The 23740-nt window shown below is 37.2% G+C and overlaps 1 protein-coding gene across 5 annotated transcripts in view; it reads right to left on the reverse strand.

The window, feature by feature from the left end:
* The window catches only part of DENND1A (DENN domain containing 1A), a 196999-nt gene that overhangs the window by 59963 nt on the left and 113296 nt on the right, over nucleotides 1-23740 (reverse strand). For all 5 annotated transcript variants that reach the window (XM_030507235.1, XM_030507233.1, XM_030507234.1 and 2 more), the window contains exons 12-13: nucleotides 20314-20415; nucleotides 13779-13904 (exon numbers count right to left, since the gene is read on the reverse strand). In XM_030507235.1, the coding sequence (XP_030363095.1) occupies nucleotides 13779-13904; nucleotides 20314-20415 (228 nt within the window). The remainder of the gene's footprint in view (nucleotides 1-13778; nucleotides 13905-20313; nucleotides 20416-23740) is intronic.

The raw sequence follows: 23740 nt of genomic DNA on the forward strand, positions 1-23740 counted from the left end.
TGCATCAGAAATTATTCAAAAGAGAGCTACACTTGGACACAAAAGTATCCTTTAAGGAGTTAAAATGTCCTTAACTACAAGTCAAGTTGAAACTTATTTAATTAGGTTCTGTATTTGAAAAAAAATGAAATAAATTCTTTCATTAACTAAACCAAACTCCCTTAAAGGCAACAATATGTTCCCTCTCTGTCAGGACAGAGCGCAATGAAATCTTTATTTTAATTGGGGTTAGCTAAAGGGCCATTTGGCTTCAGATGCTTTGTTTATCAGCCCTAAGCTTTACAGCTTAGCCAGTACTCGAAATATTTTATTACAGAATGATTTCATTAAAAAAAAAAAAAATTTAAATAACACACAGTCTTCCAAATAGTTTTATATAGAGATAATTTTAAATGTGCATTTTTGAAAATTGGAAGCCCAAGTCAAAGGTATCTCAAAAGAACACACTAATTTCCTTTTGCATTATTGTGACATAGGTCTCCTTTAGAAATGCCCCGTTCTAATGGTTTCTGCATCACGCCCTTCCCTAAGCAACCCAGCAAAGATGCAAGTGTAGAACAATGGATCTCTCCATGGTGATGGCTACAGTGAAGCAACCAAACACACCTCATTTTTGTACTCTGTCACCACCACGGTCCCTTTGTTGTGGACACCATTTCAGAACCCTTCACACTGTGCAGATTTCCATTTCACAACTAAGGGGTGCTGCAGGAAACAAGGAAGACTCTCTGCCATGCATGAGAACTCATACAAACCTTCCGTAAGGATAAAAATCATGCTTTATCTAAGACTCATACAAGGGCTCAGCTTACTTCCCATTTTTTTTACAGTTAATAAATTCAATTTTAAAACAAACAAAATGAATTCTTATTCAGTACATGACACCTTTTCCCTGTAATAAACTCATTTACAAATATCTTCAGTAATACGAGTAGTGAAAATCTTATGGAAAACAGCTATCACGGGAAGGGGCTGTGAACAGGAACTCTACAAAAACACAGTCCCAGTTCATTCCAAACTGCAGCTAAAATTAATGAAATAATCCAGAATAATTTCCTATCTTATTGTGAGAATCAAGCTGTGACTGGATTTTTGATTTATTCCTCATTAAACCTCCAAGCCCTGGGAGGGTTCCTAGAACTACAATAAAAATTAAAAAAAAAAAAAAAAGAAAACTCCAAACCTGATTTCCACAAACGAAATATACACTATTATGATATTTTCATATTCTCTTCTCCTGTGGTATCACTAAAGTTTCATCTATCAGATAGTTTCCTTATGTGGGGTTTGCTTTTTTTTTTTGTTGGGGTTTGGTTTTTTAACCCCCCCAAAAATTACCAAAACTATTTCATATAATTTCGAGTTGTCTTCTGGAGGATATTGATGTTACGCTACTAATAGTTTTATCCATGTTACACAACACAGCAGACTACATATGTTATTTAAGATATAAAAACTATGCCAACAGTATTTTATTAAGTCCAGTTGAAGTCTGTGGTTTTATTTTGAAAACTAACTTACTGTCTTGTCTTTTGTTTTCAGAAATAAAAGCATTGCTGCTGAATCCAAAAGAATAAAGCTTAATTCAAACAAAACATTGAGTTTTGTGCTTCATGTTTACACCACCTTAAAGAAAATATAACAATTTAAAATTAAAGATCAGTTTTTATACATTTTTTTTTTTCTCTAGATATCTTTTTGCATATCTCCTCTGTACTGTTCCCTCGTGAGAACTACAATAAAATGAGCTGCTTCTGCAACTTCCCAGCAGGTATTTTGATTTGAAAGTAATCACAGTTTTCTCTACAATCTTTATACAATTTATGTCCGGATCATCTAACAAATAAGTAAAAGACTTAAATCAACATCAATGTGTACACTTTTCTCTAACAATGCAAACTAATTGTATATCTCTAAACAAGAAGAATGTTTATTAAAAAAAAAAAAAAATCTAGTGAATATACCAACTATTGAGTTCAAAGCAAAGACACCACATGTGTCTAAATAAATATCAAGGAAGTGTCAGAGGTAAATGAGGAGAGACCAGGTGAAGTGTATGTGATGTGTTAATTGTATTCAAAAAAAATAATAGAGCAAGACAGAGAAGCTGAACGTCCAATTATCATAATGGGATCTACTTCACAACACATTTTCCAACTTGAAAGAGACATTTTAAACCATAGGAATTCTGCGCAGAATACCTCCAGCTGTGTTCTGCATAAATCTTGCACGCTGTACATACACAGTTTATTTAAATACCAAGTCAAGTTATGACTTACAAAATGCATATTTCAGTCACAATACAATATCTGTCATTACCAAAACCTGCTGCTCAGTGAATGAAAGGAACAGAAAACAATGAATTAAATCAGGAAAAGATAAGAAAAGACAGAATGTTTTTATTTGATGTTTTACTAGACTGAAGTAGTGTGTGTTTTAAAGAACAACGCATTTATCTAGAATTTATCTTTCACTAATGCTCTGCCCATACAAAATCAACATATTTGTGATTAAAAGTTGCCCAATTCTCTGATGATATGCAAGAACCAAACCAGAAAAAGGGCTAAGTCCCCTTCCCATTTTCCCTTTCCAGAAAGCAAAAGTAGCAAGTCCAAGCTGGATCCCCCCATGCTCCCCAGTACTGAAGAATGGAGCTGGCAGTAGCTGGCACACTACTGAAGCTACATTCACAGGTGATTTTGCTAAGCCCGGGGGCAGCATCAGGATATCTCAATGTGAGTCTGAAGAGAAGGACGACTCTGAAGGAGAGCAGGTCTCCTGTGCTGCCTGCCATGGTAAGCAGTCAAACTGAACTGTCACTTCTGTCACACACACAAATGGCTCACTGTGCCTTTAGCCCTATAGCATTTCAAGCTTTCATCGCATGAGCTCTATCACCTATCTGTGCAAATCATTACAAATAATTCTGATTTCCTGCCTTTCACTTTACTCTTTTTATACTGTAAGAGTACAAATTCTATGCTCCAATTCATACACAATCTATGATGTGCATGGTGAAAGACCAGAGTAGAATGACTGTTCCATTATGATGCTCTATCAGTTTGTTCCTAACCTGCTTAAATACTCTCATGTTTATCATTATTTCATCAAGACAAGCTACTGCCATCTACTTCACAAATCCAAACACTGAAATCTCTTCTACCATCTTCTTTCGAGGGAAGTCATACTTTTTGTGCAATTGTACAACTGCTCATACTAGCAAGAGTGTGAACTTTGCTCTTTCCCTATCTGTCTGAACAATCTTTCGGGTTTTTTAGTGTGTTGGGGTTTTTTTGGGGGGTGTTGTTTTGGGGTTTATTTCCTAATGCCAAATGCAACTTATTCACAGCTCATTTAAGAAACACACAGGCACTGAGTGCCTTACACAGAAGCTGAATTCAACAGTCATGTTATTTTATGCTTGGTGTTTGTTTACTTGCTTCATTGTTCTCCTCTAAGTCCCCTGCGCTTTATTAGTTCAGGAAATATCTACAACTTTTCCCGCCTGGTGGCATTTGCACACTGCTTCATTGCTTGCTGAGACTGTGAACTCTCAATTATAAGTAAAGTATCAGGAGAAAACGCAATGAAAACACAGGAAAAAGGCTAAAATACACAAAAAAAAAAGGCTTGAAACAAATTGAGAAGAAACAAAACCAAGTGTATAAAATAGCACAAAAAACCCCAGAGAATCAGGTGTGAAAGGCACAGACAAATAATTTGTCAGTTGAATGTACAAATCCATCCACAGTAAAGCTGTGGTATCACGGAGCTGCTCCTCACTGTACAACCTTCCCTGGTAATAGGAAGATTTAGAGGCTTTTGAACAAAGCTACTTTTATTTCTGCAGCACCAACGCAGAAGACACAACAAGTGACCCCATTCAGTCTGACGGCTGAACATCTCATTGCAACAGAGGCTGCAAAGACACTTGTACAGTGAAACACAAGATACTCCCTTCAGCTTGCTCACAGGTTCCAACGAACTAACATAGCACAAACACTTAAATGTCAGCACAAAGCAGGTAAACATTAATAATCTCCAAAGGATTGCTGTGAACATCAGCATTATGAGAAGCACATTTGAAGGAACTCAACACTTCATCCATTACTGCAGTTAGTGCAACATGAGATGCGGAGCACTCCTCACTTTGGGTAATGTGTCTAGACTGAAGTACAAATCCATGCCCATGCTGGGTTTGGGGTTTTTGGAGAGGGGTTGTTAGTTTGGTTAGTTTTGGGTTTTGTTGTTGGGTGTTTTTTCCACTTTAACACAAATGAGGGGCAGGAAAGTTTGACTGAATCTTTTATGGCAGAAATGCCATATTCAGCAGAGGGTCACGATAACTTTCTCAAATGGAAATGTTTATTACCTTTCCCACAGAATCTTAATTTCCCTCCCTAGCGTGGCACACAGAATTATACAACACAGTATCTTGTAACAGTTTGGAAATTACAAAACAATTCTATTTACTACATAACAGACTGCTGTAAGAGATTAAAGAGAATGTATTTTCAGTTTCATTAACATATGTGTATCTCAACAGACTTAGATGTAGAATATTAGATGCATTTTGAAGAACAGTAAATGCTTGTTAGAAAAAGAGCCATTTTTAAGGTTTACAACAGCAAAAGCAAAAGCTGAAACTTGGCTGTAGCAACAGTAATGCTCAGAGACAAAACACAGCACCAGGATTGAAATGAAAATAAAAAACACAGAGAAAACAAACAAAACTGTCTCTCCTCAATAAATCTTTTTCAGTCAGGGATTTTGAATTCTGGGTGGTTTGCCTTCTAGAACACTTCCCTTGAATGGTAAAACCTAACAATTGCTACACGTAGCTTCTCAGTGAGCTTGTCAAAAACTGGGGTCTTCAAAATGCAACAAAACACAGAACCTTCACTAGAAAAAAAGAGTCTTAAGTTTCAGTTCCAGAATATATAGAAATCCAATTTATCTCCATTTTTATCATACTGTCACTGTCAGTGCCGCTGTCATTGTCTACTCCTATCTGGCAGTAAAGTGATCAGGATGAGATGTAGAAATTACCATCATTTACGCACTACTAGACTGTCTATACAGGCATATCACTGAGAGTTAACCACACTTGAAGAGGAAAAGAGTAAAGATGGGTGAAAGTTTCTATTAAATATACATTAGCACTGACTTTACAAGGAGCATAACAAAATTACAAGTAAACCAAAAAGCTTTATTTTATATATGCTTCTTCTCACTGTTTCCCTTACAGTTTGGGGTTTTTTTTTAACAAGTTTGTACACACATAACACAAGCATTAGTGATCTTCCTCCTTTTTTAATATATATGGTCAAACACTCCTAAACCCCTGATCTATGGAGGCAGTTTTAGTGAAAGGGAAGATCTCCTCTGTACACACTGTATACCTTTAAAATATACGTGCAGAAATAAAAAGCTATGCAAAAGCTGGCTATGTAGAGGAAGCAACCGGGATGTGGCAATTACTGGGAGTTGGAAACAACTATTTACTCTTCCACTGAATAACTTAAAAAAATAATTCACCATGGCAACAATCATACTTCACAGCAGATAAAGCACTGAATGCTGCAAAGCCCTTTCAAAATGAATTATGCACCAGTATGTAAGAGGCACTTTTTTATGTTATTGCACACATATTTCAACAAAATTTCCTTTCGGACTCAAATGGCATTTGCTTTTTTCCTCTGCACCACACATCATCTACTTTTCTGACTTCTGTCCCACTCAGATCTCATGGATCTGGAATTGTTGTAGGAAATTATAGTGTTAAGTCCGGGCAAGAGATTGATACAAAATAATTAATACAGTGGCCTTATGTCATGCTACCACACTGCTGCTTAAATGTCTCCCGAGAAACGTATCAATTTGTGTTACTGGTATCATGGCATTACTTATGAATCCATAAATGAAGAATTGTTAGTGGTCTAAAAACCTAAACCAAAAAGTAAACTGTCCTCTTAAAACACTCTGAAACACTCACTACTGTAGGAGACCTAAGTATCTCTGGGACTAATCTTAACTTTACCTTCCTTAGCCATGAATTTAAACAGACACAAAGAGCAACAGCTTTCTTATAAAGCACACACAGTCCTTGGCCAGCAAATATACAATGCCAGAATAGCATCAATACTTTAGTTCATTATAGTTAGCCACAGCAGCCTGGATAATAAAAACCCATTCGGAGCTCTTATGAGGAACAACTCTACCAAGATTCATGAGATGTTAAACATAATACCCTGGGATAGTAGGAAATTGCAACTGTGCAAGTGGATTTGTGAAAAAATATTTACTTTTGTAGAAGTAAGGTAGCAATTCAGTGGCTGCACCAGGGTACTGGTATCAAGAATAAGCAACAGCTGTTAAGGCAGATTCTCTAGTAGGAGGTTACAACAAATACAGGGTATTATGACATTAATTTTTAATGGATGCTTGTCAAGCTGTGTCCTGTCCAGAATGCAGGCCATGCCTTTTAAAAAGTACTTTTAACTGCAAAGTTGCACCACATTTCCTAAAAAATTTTGAGGAATTTTTACATCTCATTTGAAAGTGATCCCATTTCCCAAGGTTAAAATTCAGAATAAATTTACTCAGAAACATTAAAGTTTCTAGAGTTCAGTTGTATCTCAGCAGCACAGAATGATCAAGCACATGGAAAGATCCATACCATGATACTGATAATACAGGGGGCCAGATTCTGAGGAAGGAATTTGTAACGGGGATGGAATCAAAACTAATACCTACTAACAATACATAAGGCAGCAGCTCATCTTAAGTATATTGCACTGTAGGACCTTTACATCAATACAACATTGGAAAAAAAGAACTGGAGAGCATCCTCGTGCTTCCTCCTACAGACAGAGTGCTGCTGTTGGTACTTGATGTAAGTGGGATCAGGGAGGCAGCGCCCTGCAGGCACGGCAGGGAAGACCCGCCGGCCGGCTGACCCCAGAGGCGGGTGCAGTGGTCAGCACTGGACACACAGCAGCACAGACACACGGCTGCAGTGTGGATAATCAAACAAGTGCTGTCTTTACTAGGATGGATAATAGAAACTGTCAGAAGAGAACAGGGGGATAAAGCAACTCTCCAGAAATGTCTTTACACTCCTGCACAAAGGAGCCTACAGCTTATTACACTATTTTCTTCAGTTGAATTGAATGTTATGTTGAAGAAGAAAACTTAACTTTTAATTTCCTGCTATCCATAATGGCTTTTTCCCCCCCAACTGTTGCTTGAATTGCAAAAAAATTTGTATTACAGTTACAACTATGAAAAATGGTAGTATGTTGTCATCTCTATTTAGAATGCAAATATAAATGATCAGGCCTTGCCAGGACAACAGCACTAAGGCAGCAGTGTATGCATAAAACCATATATGCATACATCCAGTGTAGTTCAGCTAAAGCACTTTGAAAACTGGAATATGATACATATATGAGTTTCTCTAATGAAATCATATTAAGATTAGACAATGCTTTGTAATGTCTTAAGCACATTGTTCTCCACAAATTAGCAAGTAACTTCACCAATGAAAGCACATAAAAAGTGTGGAAGTAGAAAAGTACACTGACTGCCTCCGAGATTTTTACTCTTAAGTAGATGCATCTAAGGAAGATTTAGGTTAAATTTAAACCAAAGCGATTCAGAATGATTAAAGTTAATCAGAAATTACCCAGTTATACGACTAATTGCTCAGGATAATAAACCTGAGTAAGATTGAATAACTAGCCATGAAGGCATAAAAGAAATTAATTGCTGCTTCATTGACGAGATTCCCTTATTATCAGTAATTCCCAACGCATTCCAGTTAGTACTGGTAACTATTTATGATCCCAGTTCAATCTGAAAGATGTAGGTTATGTCAGAATTTTTACAACCTGATAATGGTACATAATGCAACAGTTACTAAAAGTACCACAACCACTGCAGTGCCAGTAACTTTAAATGGTTCTGTTTTGTTATTAGCATCTTACAGCTTCAGTAAGCTCCCAACTACTATTCCATACATTTTAAGTATCACTGAAAACCAGCGGATGTTTCAAGCCACAACAATATATTTCCTCAGTTTGAGATGGATGTAGGCACCTTCATTCTTGTGGGAAACATCACAAAACAGAACACTACTATTTCCAAGGAATTTGCAAACAGTGACCATTACTGGCCATGCCTTTCCAGCACTGAAAGCAAATGTCCAATTAAAATATTAAAAAAAATCCTCAATAAAGTATTCAGCACTAATAAGATGCTAAAAGTAGAGTTAGATTTTTTCTGGTTTTATTTGTATTTTGACATTAATTTCAAAATATCCTCACAAACAATTTAATTAAACTTTTAATACCATCACAGCTCTCTTCGCCCTCTTCTCCCTGACTATTTGGAGACTTACTTTGTTTAGAAACAGTGCAAAATCTGCTGCTTAACAAGTAATCAGCGACACCCCCTCAGCAATGCACAGGGATCACAGCCCTGTTCTTACTTCGTTCCAATTCATTCACAGAGAGAAAAGGCAAAAAAGGAGAGCAAAGCAAAAAAGATTTTTGCTGGGCAGCCCTCAGAAGATAGTATGAGCCAAATAATCAGGAAAATAATTCTTGCTACAAGTAATGCAACTGCATTAATTGTTCACCTTCTCAGAGACGTTGCCACAAATCAGAAACTTTGTTGCCACAGACTGGCACATACTGGAAATACTCAGAGGCATGCCAAGTGTATAAAACCAACATCAAATACAAAATTATAAGTATCTAGCATATTAACAATGCACTAACATCAGGTTTACATGGATTTTATAAACGAAAGGTCTAGATTTAGTTAATATGACAATACACGCAAGAAACCATCTTACAAAGAATGCAGAGTTCATCACCCTCATACCTAGATTAATAAATTCATATAACTAATTCAGCCTTTTAAAAACAAACCAGGACATCTTGATTCAAATCCAAACAAATGTCAGAATCTCATGCACAGACATGTCTCTTCAGTGGTGTATTAGAAATAAAACGGGCTCCTTCTGCTCACACTGCAGTATATATACCTCTCACCTCAGTACACCACGTACCCTGTGGTGTGAAAGGGACACCAAATTTAACAGTGCCTGCATACAGTAAGTTATCAAGGCAAACCAGTAAAGTTAAAGAGAAAACTACCTGCAGAGGCGCTCAGATACTGACAGCTCTTCTGGTTAAGAATGTTAAAATTACTCCCCCTTAATTATCTGGCACAAAAACCAGGAGCACTGCAAAAGAAAAATACGCACAGGAATTTTTGCCTTATGTTGTACTTATAGCAATGAAATACAGACAAAAGGAACCAAAATGTGGAAATAGAAATATTTGTTCAGAATCTACAGATTTTTAAGCTAAGCGCAAGTAAACAAGCTTTTCAAATCTGTCAAGCTAAAAAGTATTGTATTAAGCACACACAGTTCCCTCTGCAAAGCTCACTGGAGTGACCACACACCCAGAGAAAAGGCAGAAAACTTGTCGTTTGAGAAGACTGTACATCAAATTTGGAGCCTGCTGTTAAACTACCATACCCCAGCTTGGTGAAAATGCACCCACGTGGCTTAGCCTAGCTGTACCATCACCATACAACCTATTGTATCTTCCCCTGCATGCCACTGCATTCAGTCAGCATACACCCTGAGCTTACCTTTACTCACAGGTGCTAGGATGTTTCTTAACAAAGATTGTTCTTAAAAACCACCGATAAAATGTTGTCTCTAACCACTAGGTGTCAGCAGAAGAAAGTGCACAGCCAACGTCTTTGATGCAGGAAACTTGAGTCTCATTTCCCCCGTTACCAATATATACACAACTATTAAGTACTACAAACCACCTTTACACACCCAGTAATTAAACAGCTATTTCTGTTGAAGATGACCTACTTTTGTGAATTAAATATTTAAAAGATAGAAACATTCCTTTTGCAAACAGAGAATACTGAGAAATTAAGGAAAAGGCATTCGAGTGAACAAAATGCTCACACAAGTGTCACTGTTAGAAATTTAAGTAATATTCATAAAGATAACAATCTGCTTCAGTACAGCTAAGTAAACACACTGCTTCTAACATGTTTTACTGCACTTACTAACAACAGAGGAGACTGTAAATACATCACAGGTAACAGATACTCTTCATACTTAAAATCTGGCTTTAACGCAACTACAGAAAACAAATACACAGTAGGAAACATAACTGAACCTCGTTACCTAAATCTTATGATTAGACTTGCAAACTGTAGTATTTGGATACGTCTTTACAGGCAAAAGTTCTAGTTTCTGAAAGCCTCAAAGTTTATGGCAACACTAACTCATGCATTGTTGGTTTACTGGTTCATATATATATTAAATAAATCTGTATCTTTAGAATAAAAGCTCCTGAACAGAGTAGGAGCTCTTACTATGCTGAAGTAAAATGTGAATTTAAAGTCTGCTCTGTGACACATTCTGAGCCCACAGAGAATAATGAAAAATAGTTTCACACCACTTATCCCAAAAAGTCAACTCGTACTAGATGAGGTGGACTATGAAATTAAATTGTCTTATGTGACAGAAAGTATGAAAAGAGGAAAAGCTGCTGCTGCTTTGAATTTCCTAATTATAAACGATTTTAAATGAACAGATTTTTCGAATTATGGGACATCAAATGCAAAGACTCACATCATGTTTAGTGTTGCTTATGCCTCATTTTTACAACATGTGAAGGTGGTAAGAGAAAAACCACAATGGAGGTATTTGGAAATATGTTATGTTCTTAGAAGCTATTCCTTCCATTTGCTTTTCTGTTTGTCTTGGACACACTGAAATGAGTTTATTGCAACTGTTACACCAGTAACAGTTTCAAAATATTTTCTCCCAAACAGACATTAAAATTTTAAAGCAAATTATGACAGCCACTGTGGGCTGTGGATTCTGATACATCAGTGGAGAGCAATCAAAGAGCTGCTGCATACACTGTAATACTCTTCCACTATTCAACAAGAACTCCCATCACTCCGTATCTATAAGAGAAGATGTGTATCATGACCACTCTGAGTACCTGTTAGTGGGTGATCCACAAACCCAGCAAACTGAGCTCATCAGCTGACAGGAAATAACAATGAACAGAACTGCTGTATAGAAGATGGAATTGCATGAGAGTACACAAGACTATTTCAAGTGTAGCATTTGAAGTGCAGCACAACAGAGAAACACAGGGCTTTAAATTACAAGATGCCTTTACTAATTGCCAGTTACAACACTTTGTTATTAAATTACAATCCCATTTTCTTTTCTGAAGTTTTTCAGCAATACATTTCCTAATTGTTTTACTCATTACACACTACTGTTTGGAGTTCTGCTGCATCTTCTTCAGATCAGGTTTTCCAAGGGTATTGAACTAATTTTTAAGTGTGATGTTCCTAATGCTAACAAGAGTCTCTTGGTAATTGCATTTATTGTTGGCATATTCTAAACTGGAAGTGAGGTATAAAGTAGCTGTATGACCTGTCCAATACCTCACAGGATGTCTGTGGTAAAACTGGAAACAGAATGCAGGTCATTTCACTCTGACATGTTCAGCACATGAAACACTTGCAAATTTTCTGTATCTAAATCTTAATATGGAAATGGATAATCAGAAATTGAATTAATTTAATATATAGAAGGACTTGGCAAAGAAAGCCCTGAAAATTTCTGCTTCCTGATTATTAAAATTGGACTTTATGATATATTTGTGCAGTTATGTTTACAAGTTTTCTTTGATGGAATGATATGCAAACCAAACAATTTCCTTCACTTCCTCAGGACTGCTGTCCCTCAAAATTGCACTTTCCAGGGGTGTGCCATTGTCAACTGATTTCAAATGTTCATCTTTAACATTCAGCCTTCAAAATACCAGATGGTATTTCCAGAAAAGCAATTTAAATTTTTATTTTTCTTCACAAATCCCTTAACTAGTTAATCTCACACACACATCCAGGCAAAGCATACACCAATATTCCCAGAGTTGCCTGGCAACTAGTGGGAGGAGCATCGGAGAACAAGGAAGCCTGCATGGATGAAGGGAAGTCAGTATCTCCCCAGCACAGATAAAGCAGGCTTACAGCCAGAGTGCCTTGCTGGTTTCATTTTTGTTATTTATATGTACAACAATTTAAACATCTCCCATCATTTCACCTTAGAAGCTTTAAAAGCCCAATACTTAGACAATCACAGACAAGTCAAAACAATTTATTTTTTCTACAGACACAACACGTGGATTCCCCCAGTAAGCTATGGAAGGACTCATGCTGACTTCAAAAGTCATTTCTGAACCCTGAATATGAATTGCTGGAATGATGCTTACTTGATGGAGATAACTGTTTAAAATTCAGATTAAGCAATTTTTTCCTTCTGGCTGTAAAAACACCACCACAAACTATAGTACCAACGAGACTTTAGTTACTGAAACATCTTCAACCTCAACACTATGCCTGTAGTCTGACTGTTTTTTTCCTTTAACACCATGATTAAAATTAGCTATATTACTTGCCTGCATGCAGATCTCTTCATTAATCTTCACAGAGCAGGAGAACGCAAAATACAACACCTCTTCTCAATGAGTAAGCCTTCATTCTCACTCCATTCATTTAGCCCCCCCCCTTACACTCAGAACTCAGCTTCTCCCAGGGGTATTCAAACTCTCCACTGCTACCAGCAATGTTCTATTCTGCCTCCCAATGCTTGCAGATGAGAGAATGTATTAAGACAAAGGTATGTTTTGTCCTTGACAGAGATCTTCCTGTTAAGTAGCCGTAGGTCTTCAACAGCAGTACTTCAAATGAGCATCTGGGGTACATATGTTAGTTCCCCTGCTTCAGGAATAGGGATAATAGAATATTTTGGAAGTATTTTGTGGATTGCTCTGCAGTTAGTACTTTTCATCCCCCATATGTCTGGGACATATCTCATGACTTACACCTGAATATTCCTCATACTATTGACCCAGTCTCTAAGTGGCTATCAGCAAAATATACACACTTTAAAAGGAACACCCAAAGCACACGAGAGCAAAACTAGAGTGTCACAAAACACGTGGAAATACATTAATTTGTCTGCACTGATTTGTATCGAAGTCCATGAAGCTACTTGCAGTAAGCCAGGAACAGATGCCTCACTAGAAGCAATAAAACCCAAGATAAAGTACAGAAAAAACCTTCCCTTCTCAGATGGCACTTAATTGTTGCAAAATAGAGATCAGCTCTGAATCAAAACCAAGAGATTGAATTTTCCTACAGATCTGTTATCATCAATAGTTACAACTCCAGACATTCTTCGTATTTCTGTAAAAGCATAATTTTTTTACTACTTGCGTTCTTAAGCTTCATGATTCCATGAATTCGCATGTTTCACAATTAAGCATACATTGTGTAAAAAGTATCTTACTACCTTCAAAATAATACAATGAATACCCAGGTTTTGTAGTGAGAGAAAATGGTCAATTCTGCACTAGCTTCCTATGATTATTAATTTACACGTTCTTATCATCTCTCTTCTAACTTAACTGTCTTCAAACCCAAGCAACACCCATACTTTTCCATAGTAGTTTTCTCCCTGCGTGATTGATCATGCCTGTTACACCTCTTTCTGGTTTGGAAACTGGAACAGTGTTTTCAGTACTACTCAGCCAGAGAGCCACAATGCTGACCTTAGTAAAAGCAGGCTATACTACATGAATTCTTGTTAGTTTCCCCACCACAGCTGCAGATTTACATCTTATGCTTACTAAGTTCCTACTTACAGGTTCAATTTTCAGGGCATTTCTGTAGCTCCCAAAGAAAGATGCCTGTGCTTTGAGAAACGCTCTCGCAACACCATCTCCAGTGGTTGTAGAGACTTTCTTCAATCTGCTCTTCAGTGAAGAAACCTGAAATCACACAACAGGACTAGGTCATTCTCCTATCAAAACCAAAGCTTGACACATTGGGGCACCACTAAATGAAAAATGTGCTAACCACAGCAGCAGTTATGACAAAAAGTGACATGGTGTATTCAGAGCTGAATTTTTCAGTTCTAAAAGCATTACTTTTCAAGCTGTTTTGCTTCTCTAAGATATAGTTGGATTCTATTCAGAAATCAATAGGAAAATAAAAAACTTCATTTCAACCTTCCCTCCTACTTAAAATCAGCTGTTAACATGCTGTTGAGTACTCTCTTAAAGGTAGTCCATGAAGTTCTGTGTCTTGATTAGGATCCATGGAAGAAATTCAGCTAAATTAACATCATCATTTCAAACATCAGATTAATAGAGAAACTGTTCAGCACGATCAGGCCATCCATCACCACCACAGCTAAGAACAGATTCTGTAGGACTGAAAAATATGTTTGCCACAAATACAAGTTTTGGGCTTTTTTTTTTTTTCCGTTTAAGGCTATATTGCCTTGTATTTCAGAGGAAAATACCAAAATGAGTGTTTTATTTGTGCATATGGTGGGTTCCCCTGGCTGGCTCCCAGACTCCCACCCAGCTGCTCCCTCACCCCCTTCCTCAGCAGGACTTGAGGAGAAAACACGCAGAAAAAGCTCGTGGGCCGACATAAAGATAAGGAGATCACTAACCAATTACCATCATTGGCAAAACGGGCTCAACTTAGGAAAACTAATGTAATTTATTGCCAATTAAAACAGAGTTGGATGGTGACAAAGAAACTAAACCACCTTCTTCCTCCTCCACCTTTTTTCCCCTCTCAACTCTCCTACCTCCTCCCTCAGCGGCACACGGCGATATCAGTCCACCACAGTTCGTCCCTGAGCTCTTTCCTCCTCACACTTTTACTCTCCTCACGCCCTTTCTCACACACGGCTCAGAGGGGCAGCGCCGGCTCTTGCCGCGGAACCGGCTAGAACCGGCTCCGTCCTGCGCCGGCCGCCCCAGCCTCTCCTCACGGCGACCCTGCCGACGCTTCCCCACAGCACCCAGCACAGCGCAGGGAACAACACCGGCAGGTTTTTTTAAGTCTCAAATTAACAACGACATTCTGACAACTGAAGGGGGTTTTTCTCCCTGTTTCTCACTACATCTGAACCACCTGTGTGGAGATGGCTCCTCTCTTAACCCTCACTTGCCCTCTCCCACTGTGGAGGTGTTTAATTACCTCAGGATTCACAGAGCTGCACTTTAGGCAAACGCAGCCCTCACGGTCTCATTACTGTTTACACAGACACTTACCAATCACAACTTAACAAATACCAACTAACACATCCACGCAGTTAAAACTACCATGATCCAGGTTACCTGAATATTTTTTGCCTTCTGAGTACACCAAAGGCTAAAGTTTTAGAGGATTATCCATTACTGTTCTCTCTGGATTATCCATTACTGTTCCCTGCCTCAGAATTTCTCATACATGCCAGAAGGTTGTGACTTAAGTTTGGTGTCTCTTTTCTAGTCCTCAGAGCTCAGGAAATACTGAAGTAAGGTTGTATATCTATATATTATTGTTAGTGACAGTGTTTTTCTTTCCCGACACAAGCTGGGAAAGGAGATAAAAACCGCTTTCAAACATGAACATCAAGCTTGCTGTGCCTGTGCTGCAACACTTATATGTTATGTTAAATCATTAACAAATATTAATGTCAGTAGCAATTTTTCGGTGTTGCAGAGACAGGACAAGCCAAGTTTTGAGGTATCTTTCACACAACACATAGCAATACAAAACCAACAATCTGGGTGCTGATTCTTGAAAGGAATCCAACTTGTGCTTTTAGAGGACACGGTCACATCATTTGCAAAACCTGAGTTTGATCAGAGACCTTATGCAGAAGACAGGAAGGAACCACAGTTTCAGAAGGAAAGCAGAAAGCAAGGAAATCCCCAGTCATCTTGATTTGCAGAACATGAATGACTCCATAAGTATCCATATTATGAATTTAACAGAAATAATTCTATCAGTAACTAGCAAATCTTCCTTTTTCAGAACCACATATTAACATAACACATGATAACAGACTTACTCTATCATGCCCATGAAATAAGCCCACTCTTATTCACTGAGATAACATCTCTCAAGGACCTTTGTTATTCTTGAAATGTAAAAGCTTCATCAGATTTTCAAACCTGAACAGCACACTTCTCCAATGTTTGAAGGGGTCTGATGCTGTAGGGATGAAATACATGTGTATTTCCTATAGTAACTTATGTAAACCATTTAAAGGTAGTTCTTAAAAGTGTAATAAAATGTCCATAGCTCTGAGTAACTTCCAAATCCATCTCAAACATTGTTAAAAGTGGTTTTCACATTCATGTAAAGAACTTGCCATCTATATAGAAGGAAAGGGCTCTATGCTTCATTTTACAACAAACAAAGTTCAGGAAGCTACTCAAAGCCTTTCTGTGTTTCAGCTTCCCTTTTTGGTATAGAAGCAGAATATTGATAGGTATTTTGCTAATTCCTAAAGCTTTCAGATCAGTTGTTCTCTTTTAAGACTAAATCAAACAGTGTAGGATGTCTGCTTTATGTGTGTACACTTTTAATGTTTCAATCAGGATTATGGCAATAGGCATGTCATAGTGTTTTTTAAAAGATGAAAATGTTAACAACAATGTACTGAAAGAGACTAATAAGAAAAAATAACTCATGTTTACTATGGAATACATTAGTACTTAAAACAAAGTAGATTATACAAGCAAAACTATGATTGTTTCCTGCTTAAAGAGGCAGTAATACCTAAAAAAAGACTGTGACCACAAAGATGAAGATTATTTCTAGCCAAGCAGACACATATACATGCAGTCTATCCTCAGAGTGTTTTTAAAGACAATTTTTATACTTCTGGCAGTTTAGGTTTAAAGGTCCGATTTAAACTATCACCATACTTCAAAATGCAATCTGTGCAATGCAGCATAATGAAATGGTTCAGTAAAGGTGCTAGTGGAAATTCTTTTAATTAGGTCCAAGGCTTTTCAGTTGTCAACATGAATAAAGCAAGAAACATTCTATTGCAAACACAGTGTAAGAAATCAAAACGGATTCACCTTTAAGAAAATGGCTCTGCTATAGAGTTGTAGTTTAGTGCTTCTTGCTGTCCTGAAAGCAGTTAATTTCCCACTAAGTGAAAAAGAGTAACATAGGCTTCCTACTTGTGGTAACTTGTTAATGAATGGACAACAGCAGCATACACAAGGAAATTACTGACAGCCTGAGATATTCATAGGCTAGTGCAAATTTACAATACGCTCACAGCCATCAGATACACAAGATCTCTTTGGCGCAGTACACTGCATTGCATCAGGGCTTCATTTAATAAAAACTACAAGTTGACAGAGCGAGCTTATGCTTTATTCTTTGTAATATGAAGCTCTGAGTACAACTAAGACTAGAAGATGACACTTATTTGGAAATACATGAAAAATCCATAAGGGTTGCATGAAAAAAAAATTACTACCCCCTCTTCGCTATTCCTTGCAACACAGACGGTGGTGTAGGAGACTTGTCAGCAGCAGATGCACTTATTGTAATCACAGTCCTTAATAAATCTCTTTTTTTAATATTGACTATTTTAAAAGGAAAGTTACTTCCCAGGGCGTTCTCATGCTGCCAGATTTTCAGCAAAATATCAGAAGCAGAAGGTGACTGAGGGACAGTTTTTCACATTTCAAATAGTTAATCAGTAACGCCGTAGTACACACCTTGAGTGCCAGCAGGGACTGCCGAGGTAAACTGGGGCAAAAAAGTGGCTTAGTCTGACTCTGCTGGAACTGCCTCAGTGCCAGCCAGCTCCTGTGGCACAAATGTTAACTGGAAGGACAATTCAATGTAGCCTATGTTCATTTGGTTCTTGGGAGTAAAAGACTAAAGAATTGTCCATTCTAGATTCCCAAGAATCAATGGTTTAGGTCGCAACATCACTACCATTAAACTCAAGCACAACTCACTACCTGAAGCTCTAAAATAACCATAGGACTTCATTTACTTGATTAAAAAAGCTGTTCAAGGAGAGGGGAAAACAGCTTTAAAGATTTTCCACCGGATTAATTACCTGATGGCGATGACATCGCACAGAAGATGTTTTTCCTCACTGTTGAATACAGATAGATCTAATTTAGCAAAGTAAATTTTGTGTCTATTCAGTAGTGCATCAGTTGCTCACTGTTCACATGAAGTAGCAAAACGGGCAGAATAGTTTGACATAAGAGCCATTTATGATCATGAAACTCTTGAAGATATTTTTAGTTTCTCAGATCATACATGCATCTATTTAAGACTGAGACCAGAGGGAGGACACGCTCCCAGAATCTCCCCATCCTCCTAGGGAAGTCAAAGACGAAAAAAAAAAGGAGGGGAAAAAAAAAAGTATAATGGATTGGCTTTAGAGTCTCCCTGCTGAGATGAACAACTTGATCCACTTACAGTTCCAAACACATGATGCATGAAAGAACTGACAGAAATTCAATTCTTGCAAAGAAGAGCAGCTGCTCTCTAGTGGTCAAAGCCAAATATTAAGCAGTCTGAAGGAAAGGAAAAGACCTAGAGGAGAATACTTCATTATCTAGGTAACTAAAATAATGAAACAAAGCTAAATAAGACATAAACACTGATCCCAAACATTAATTACACAGCACAACGCGATTCAAGTTAAGGCTTTGTTGCGACAAATATTAATCCCAGCTGTATTTATATAGCAGTTGTGAAAAAAAATACACCATGTACACTATTTGTGAGCCATGCCAGTTAATTGAATTTGCTGGCAGCACTTCCTCTGCTATGCTCCAAACATCCTCCAAGATAAAATGTAGCTTTTAAATAGACCTGTGGAAAACTGAATCAAGAAATTTGAACTAATAAAACACAACTCTCTACTGTTATAAAAGTGAAGTAAAAGTAAATAATGAAAGGAAGGAAGTCTCTTAAAATTTATTACATTCCAAAGCTTGAAGTTCTGCGTTTATTGGTGAAGTCTCTTCTGATGTTCTACAGTGCGCCTACAACAGCTCCTTTAATGAAGTCTCATAAAATCTAATATAATACTTGATTGTTGACAAATCATATACATGTTTGAGGCCCCGCACTCACTGTATCCAGACATTTCTTACATAATTCCATTAAATTTACAAGTCTGTCATTCCCCGGGCCGTGGATAATGGCGCGAGCGATGACCAGCTGGCACATTTGGATGCCGGGAGTGGAATCAAAATGAAAAACTATATAAAGCCAGAAAAATTTGTGGAAGTAACTTTTATAGACTAAATGCTTGACTAAAGCCAAAACGTTCACAATCAAGATGGACCTTTCATCCAGAGCTCACTGTTTTCGAAGAACGGATCACAGAGAAATGACGGGCTCTCACAGGAGGAGGTATATTCACATGGGGTATATTCACCATTACTCGAATTTTAACTCAGACAGACCAGCTTAGATTGAGCTCCCTGCGTATCAATTTTATTTCTCAACTACACATAAAAAGGCATAGATCTAACTATCAGCACAATATTTTGAACTAGTAAAAGAATTCCAGATTTCCCCCTGCCATTTTCTCCTAAACAGTCACCTTCTGACTTAAAAAAACCCTCTTACACTCTTACATTACTGTTCTTCCCTCGCAGCTTCTTTAGTGAAGATGATTACAGCAGCAAGTAGCAAGCTGGGTGTATTTTTCTTCCATTAACAGGAAAGATCAAGTATTTATACAACACTGCCATCGAGTAATTAAAAAATAAATAAATTACCAATAAAAATTTTGAATGAGAAAGAAAGTTCCAAATTATATGCACTGAGCAATGCTAGAAGTGAATATGAAGTAGTCCTTTTGATATCACAACTCAGGATATAAAATGTACAAAGTTCATGAAAGCTCACCTGGAAGAAGTCACAGGAAAACACCCAGGCAATTTCATTTGGAAACAAAGGTTATCTAACAATGGATTCTTTTTTAAATTAGTAGTACTTTTTCACACCATGAGGAAATAAGTTTGAATTTTTGTTTCCTGTTCAGTGGTACCATAACCTGCATGGTTTTCATTTGTCTTTTTACCCACAGAAGACCAACTCTTCAGATGACCTGAAACCTGATCATGCCATTCCAAAACTGAAACTGGGTTGCTGCAGCATTGCCAGCTTATGTAAGCATTAGCTAATTTTCATTAGAAGGCTTAAAAATATGTCTGCAAATGTTCAAACAAGCATTCTTTAACACTTCAAAACAGGAAAGAATTGAGGTAAAGCACTTTACTTATAATAATGAGAGTAACACAAGACACCTCAGTTAGAAACCAAAAAGGTCACAAGGACTTAAACTTTTAAGTAATGGAATAGTTGGATAAATCATTTCATACATACCACATCGTTAGGAAGACTCTGAAGGTCATCAAAAGGGGTTTCCAGTGTGTTGGTGTCTACGTTAAGAATCACTACATCTTCCAGGGCCATGTTTCTTACTTTCTAAATATAAGCAAATTCAAGAAAAGGTAAAGGAAAATGTAAGAATGAAGAGTTAAATTTTAGGCACAAAGGACACAAGTGATGGAGTAACATCAAGGCATTACAAAAGCATTTTAAAAACAACCAACATTCCTGTCTTTCTGTCACTATTTGTTTTATTCATTTACATTTTACAATGCTAAAAAATTACCCTTCAATTTGCAGAGGGAAGTCCTTAACATTGTGCATACTGAAATTTCTGAAACTAGAGAGCTACTGTTTGTGATTATTCAAGAGAAGATTTATTTCAAACACCTCCACTAATGTTAGTCTTAATTCTGGTATCGTTTGCATGTTTAGCAGTTTCTGGCTGAGTCAAATAACAATAAACAGTGGCTTTTCTAGGAGTTAAGAGCTGCAGTAAGTCAGGGTTGGAAACTGGTTTCTGAATTCCAGGTTGAATTTTGAAACTCCAATAGAGGCAAGTTTACAACTGTATTTAAATAAAATGGATGCTACCAGAGTTTAATAAATAAACAAATAATTAAAATGAAAAACAGCTAAGAGAAAAAGACCACCACCATATCCTGGCCACTTAATGTTCAGCAAGTCTAAACTCTTTATCCTGTTCCCATGAATTGAGAGAAAGAAACGGCTCTAATCTGAGTGTTAACATCATCTCTAACAGTACATGGACACACAAAAGAAAAGCACAACCCATTTCTCAAACGAGTGATCATTAGTACCTTTGACTTTAAGTGTCTAAAGCCATTGGTGATCTAAGCAGATTTAAACGTTGTCAGACTTTACTTCCCTGCTTAAACAACAGTAAATGAATCACTGATATGAAACAGAGCAGCATTGAAATATTTACTTTAACACTTTTTCACTATCAGGAGAATTGAGGTTTGATTGGGTTTTTTTCACTGACTGATCATACATATTTAAACCCTCTTCAAATAAAGCTTTGAAAATCAGGAAAAGTGGAACAAGACTACAGTAATTAAGGAAATGTCCCAGTGACACTGTAAACAAATGTTTAAGTTCCAACATACCTATATATAGGACCAAATGCAAGTAACTGAAAATGAACAAAACCATATTCCATTTTTAATTAGGGTTTTGCAGGGTGGGGAGAATTGTTTCCTTTAAAAGAAAGGAACTCAAGCTCTAAAACAATGGCAAAGTTGAGCCTTAGGCATCTAAATAATTACCTTTGGTTTTCAAGGCTCAGTCCTCTGTCTATAAAGAAAACTGCTGTGTACTTGGGGGCAGAGGGGGAAGGCAACAACTATAAAAAACACTTTGTAGACATTTAATTTTAGGTCTTCCATGAGAAATGTCTTTAACTTAAATGGAGGAATATTACATTTAATGCTTCTCATATAAAAAGCACAAACGCTGCATGACAAACCAGGTACTTTCCTCTATATTTCAGGAACCAAAGGTCACTCTGTTGGCTGCATCTGATAAACTCTAAAGCAATCCAGGAGTCTTGCTCCTTCTAGGAGTCCGGAAGCACCAGACAAACTGATTTGCTCCTTCCTGTTTCAGAAAATTAAAAATCTCACTTATACTCAGAGGAGTCTAAAAAGCTCCAACAAAAAGGCCTTGCAATGTACTTAACCAAAGCCAGAAGCTTGTCAAAATCGAGTGGTAGCAGGACAAGACAGAAGGAATTAAAACCTCCTCTTGCTTCTTGCCGGAGAAGCAACAAACATGTGCTTGAACTTGTCAATGGGTGTTTTTGTAACATTGATGACAAATCTGCACCTTCCCTTCAGCAAAACATTGGGGTTTTCTCTAGCAAAGAACAGGCTTGTGACAAGGACTGTCTGCCACAGGTCCAGTACAAAAGGATGATTCTCGTAGTGCTAGGAGTATAAATGCTGGTCAGTGTAATCATCTCCACACACAGCCCAGATATAATTGTATTGAAAGGAAGGCTAATATTAAAATCTGCTGTGCTACACATTTACACTGTGAAGAGGACATCCTTACTTTAAAAATTCTCAATACCTGTATTAGGACAGGGGATTTCTCTGGAGACAAACCTTCAAATTTAATAAAACACGAGAATAACGTGATTTATGGCATCTGTCTTGCAATGCATTTGAAGAAATATATTTTTTCAGTGGTCCAGTCGTGGCTTATCCTAGAGAAATGCAGACTGACCAGTTCATCTTAATCCTTACCTGGTTTTATTATCTTTCTCTTCAGTGTAACCTTTGATAAAGGTATTATCAGATAGTTATAAAGGCTTCTGTCAAATAATTGCATGGTTCTTTCACCAGACATAGCCCCTATCAGCCCAACTGACCCGGAAATAGAAGTATTTACTCTCTTGTTGCAATTTTAGTAAAAATTCCCAGCATTCAACTGTATTTCTCACAGTAAATCCCCTTGGAGTCTATGAATTGCAACTACATGTAGATCATTTTCACTGTTAGAGTGTGTGTTCTCATAATTTTCTCAGAACATGAAGGGACTGCCACTAAGCCATATACAGTCACATTCCATATTTCACAACTCCCTGAATATCAAGCAAAATATTACAAATGAAGTGATACCTGTTAAACAGAATGGACTATATTCAGTATGTTCATATTTTGCTGAAAAAAACGTGCAGAAGCAAAGAACAAGAGGAAATATGAACATTACAGTTTCCTTATCTAATTTTACTACACTCTGGGAATTTGCTGAGTCAAAAGAAGTGATTCAGTGAAAATGTGCATCACGTATCACTTACTGCAAACCTTTCTTAACTATCCTTACCGAATTACTTGTAGCCATAATTAATCATCTAAAAACCATCAAATTGAACTAACATCTACACCTGCCTTTTATTTTAAATGTCTCTTTTTAAAAGAGTGGAGAGGTATGGAAAGCTGGTTTAACAAGCACACTGAACCCATTGTTTATGGCCTCTATAAACATGGCTTAGTAAGAATTACTGACTTAATCAGAGAGAACTTATCTCCTGGTGAAAAGAGCACTTTAAATTTCAGAAATGGCACCTTTGCTGTGAAAATCTCTTAACTTTTCAAACAAACTCCAGGGGGCCTTAAACACCAGGTCAGTAAATAAGCAGCAGTTAGTGCGTCTGTCCGGCTCACAAGCAGCCAAACACTTGAAGTAATTTAAATGTTTTATGTGAAAGTTCACAAAAACACTGAGAAACTATATTTGAATGGGAGTATGAATGGGTGCTCCTCTGTCTCGCTCCAATCACATGCTAGAAGCAATATTCATCAAAAATACTAACACCAGTTTATACTAAATGTTATTTTATGATCGCTGTCTGCAGTTGGCAGGTTTGCATTTCCTACCATAAAATACCCTAAGT

Source organism: Strigops habroptila, chromosome 15 (genome assembly GCF_004027225.2).
Source record: "Strigops habroptila isolate Jane chromosome 15, bStrHab1.2.pri, whole genome shotgun sequence".
NCBI lineage: Eukaryota > Metazoa > Chordata > Aves > Psittaciformes > Psittacidae > Strigops > Strigops habroptila.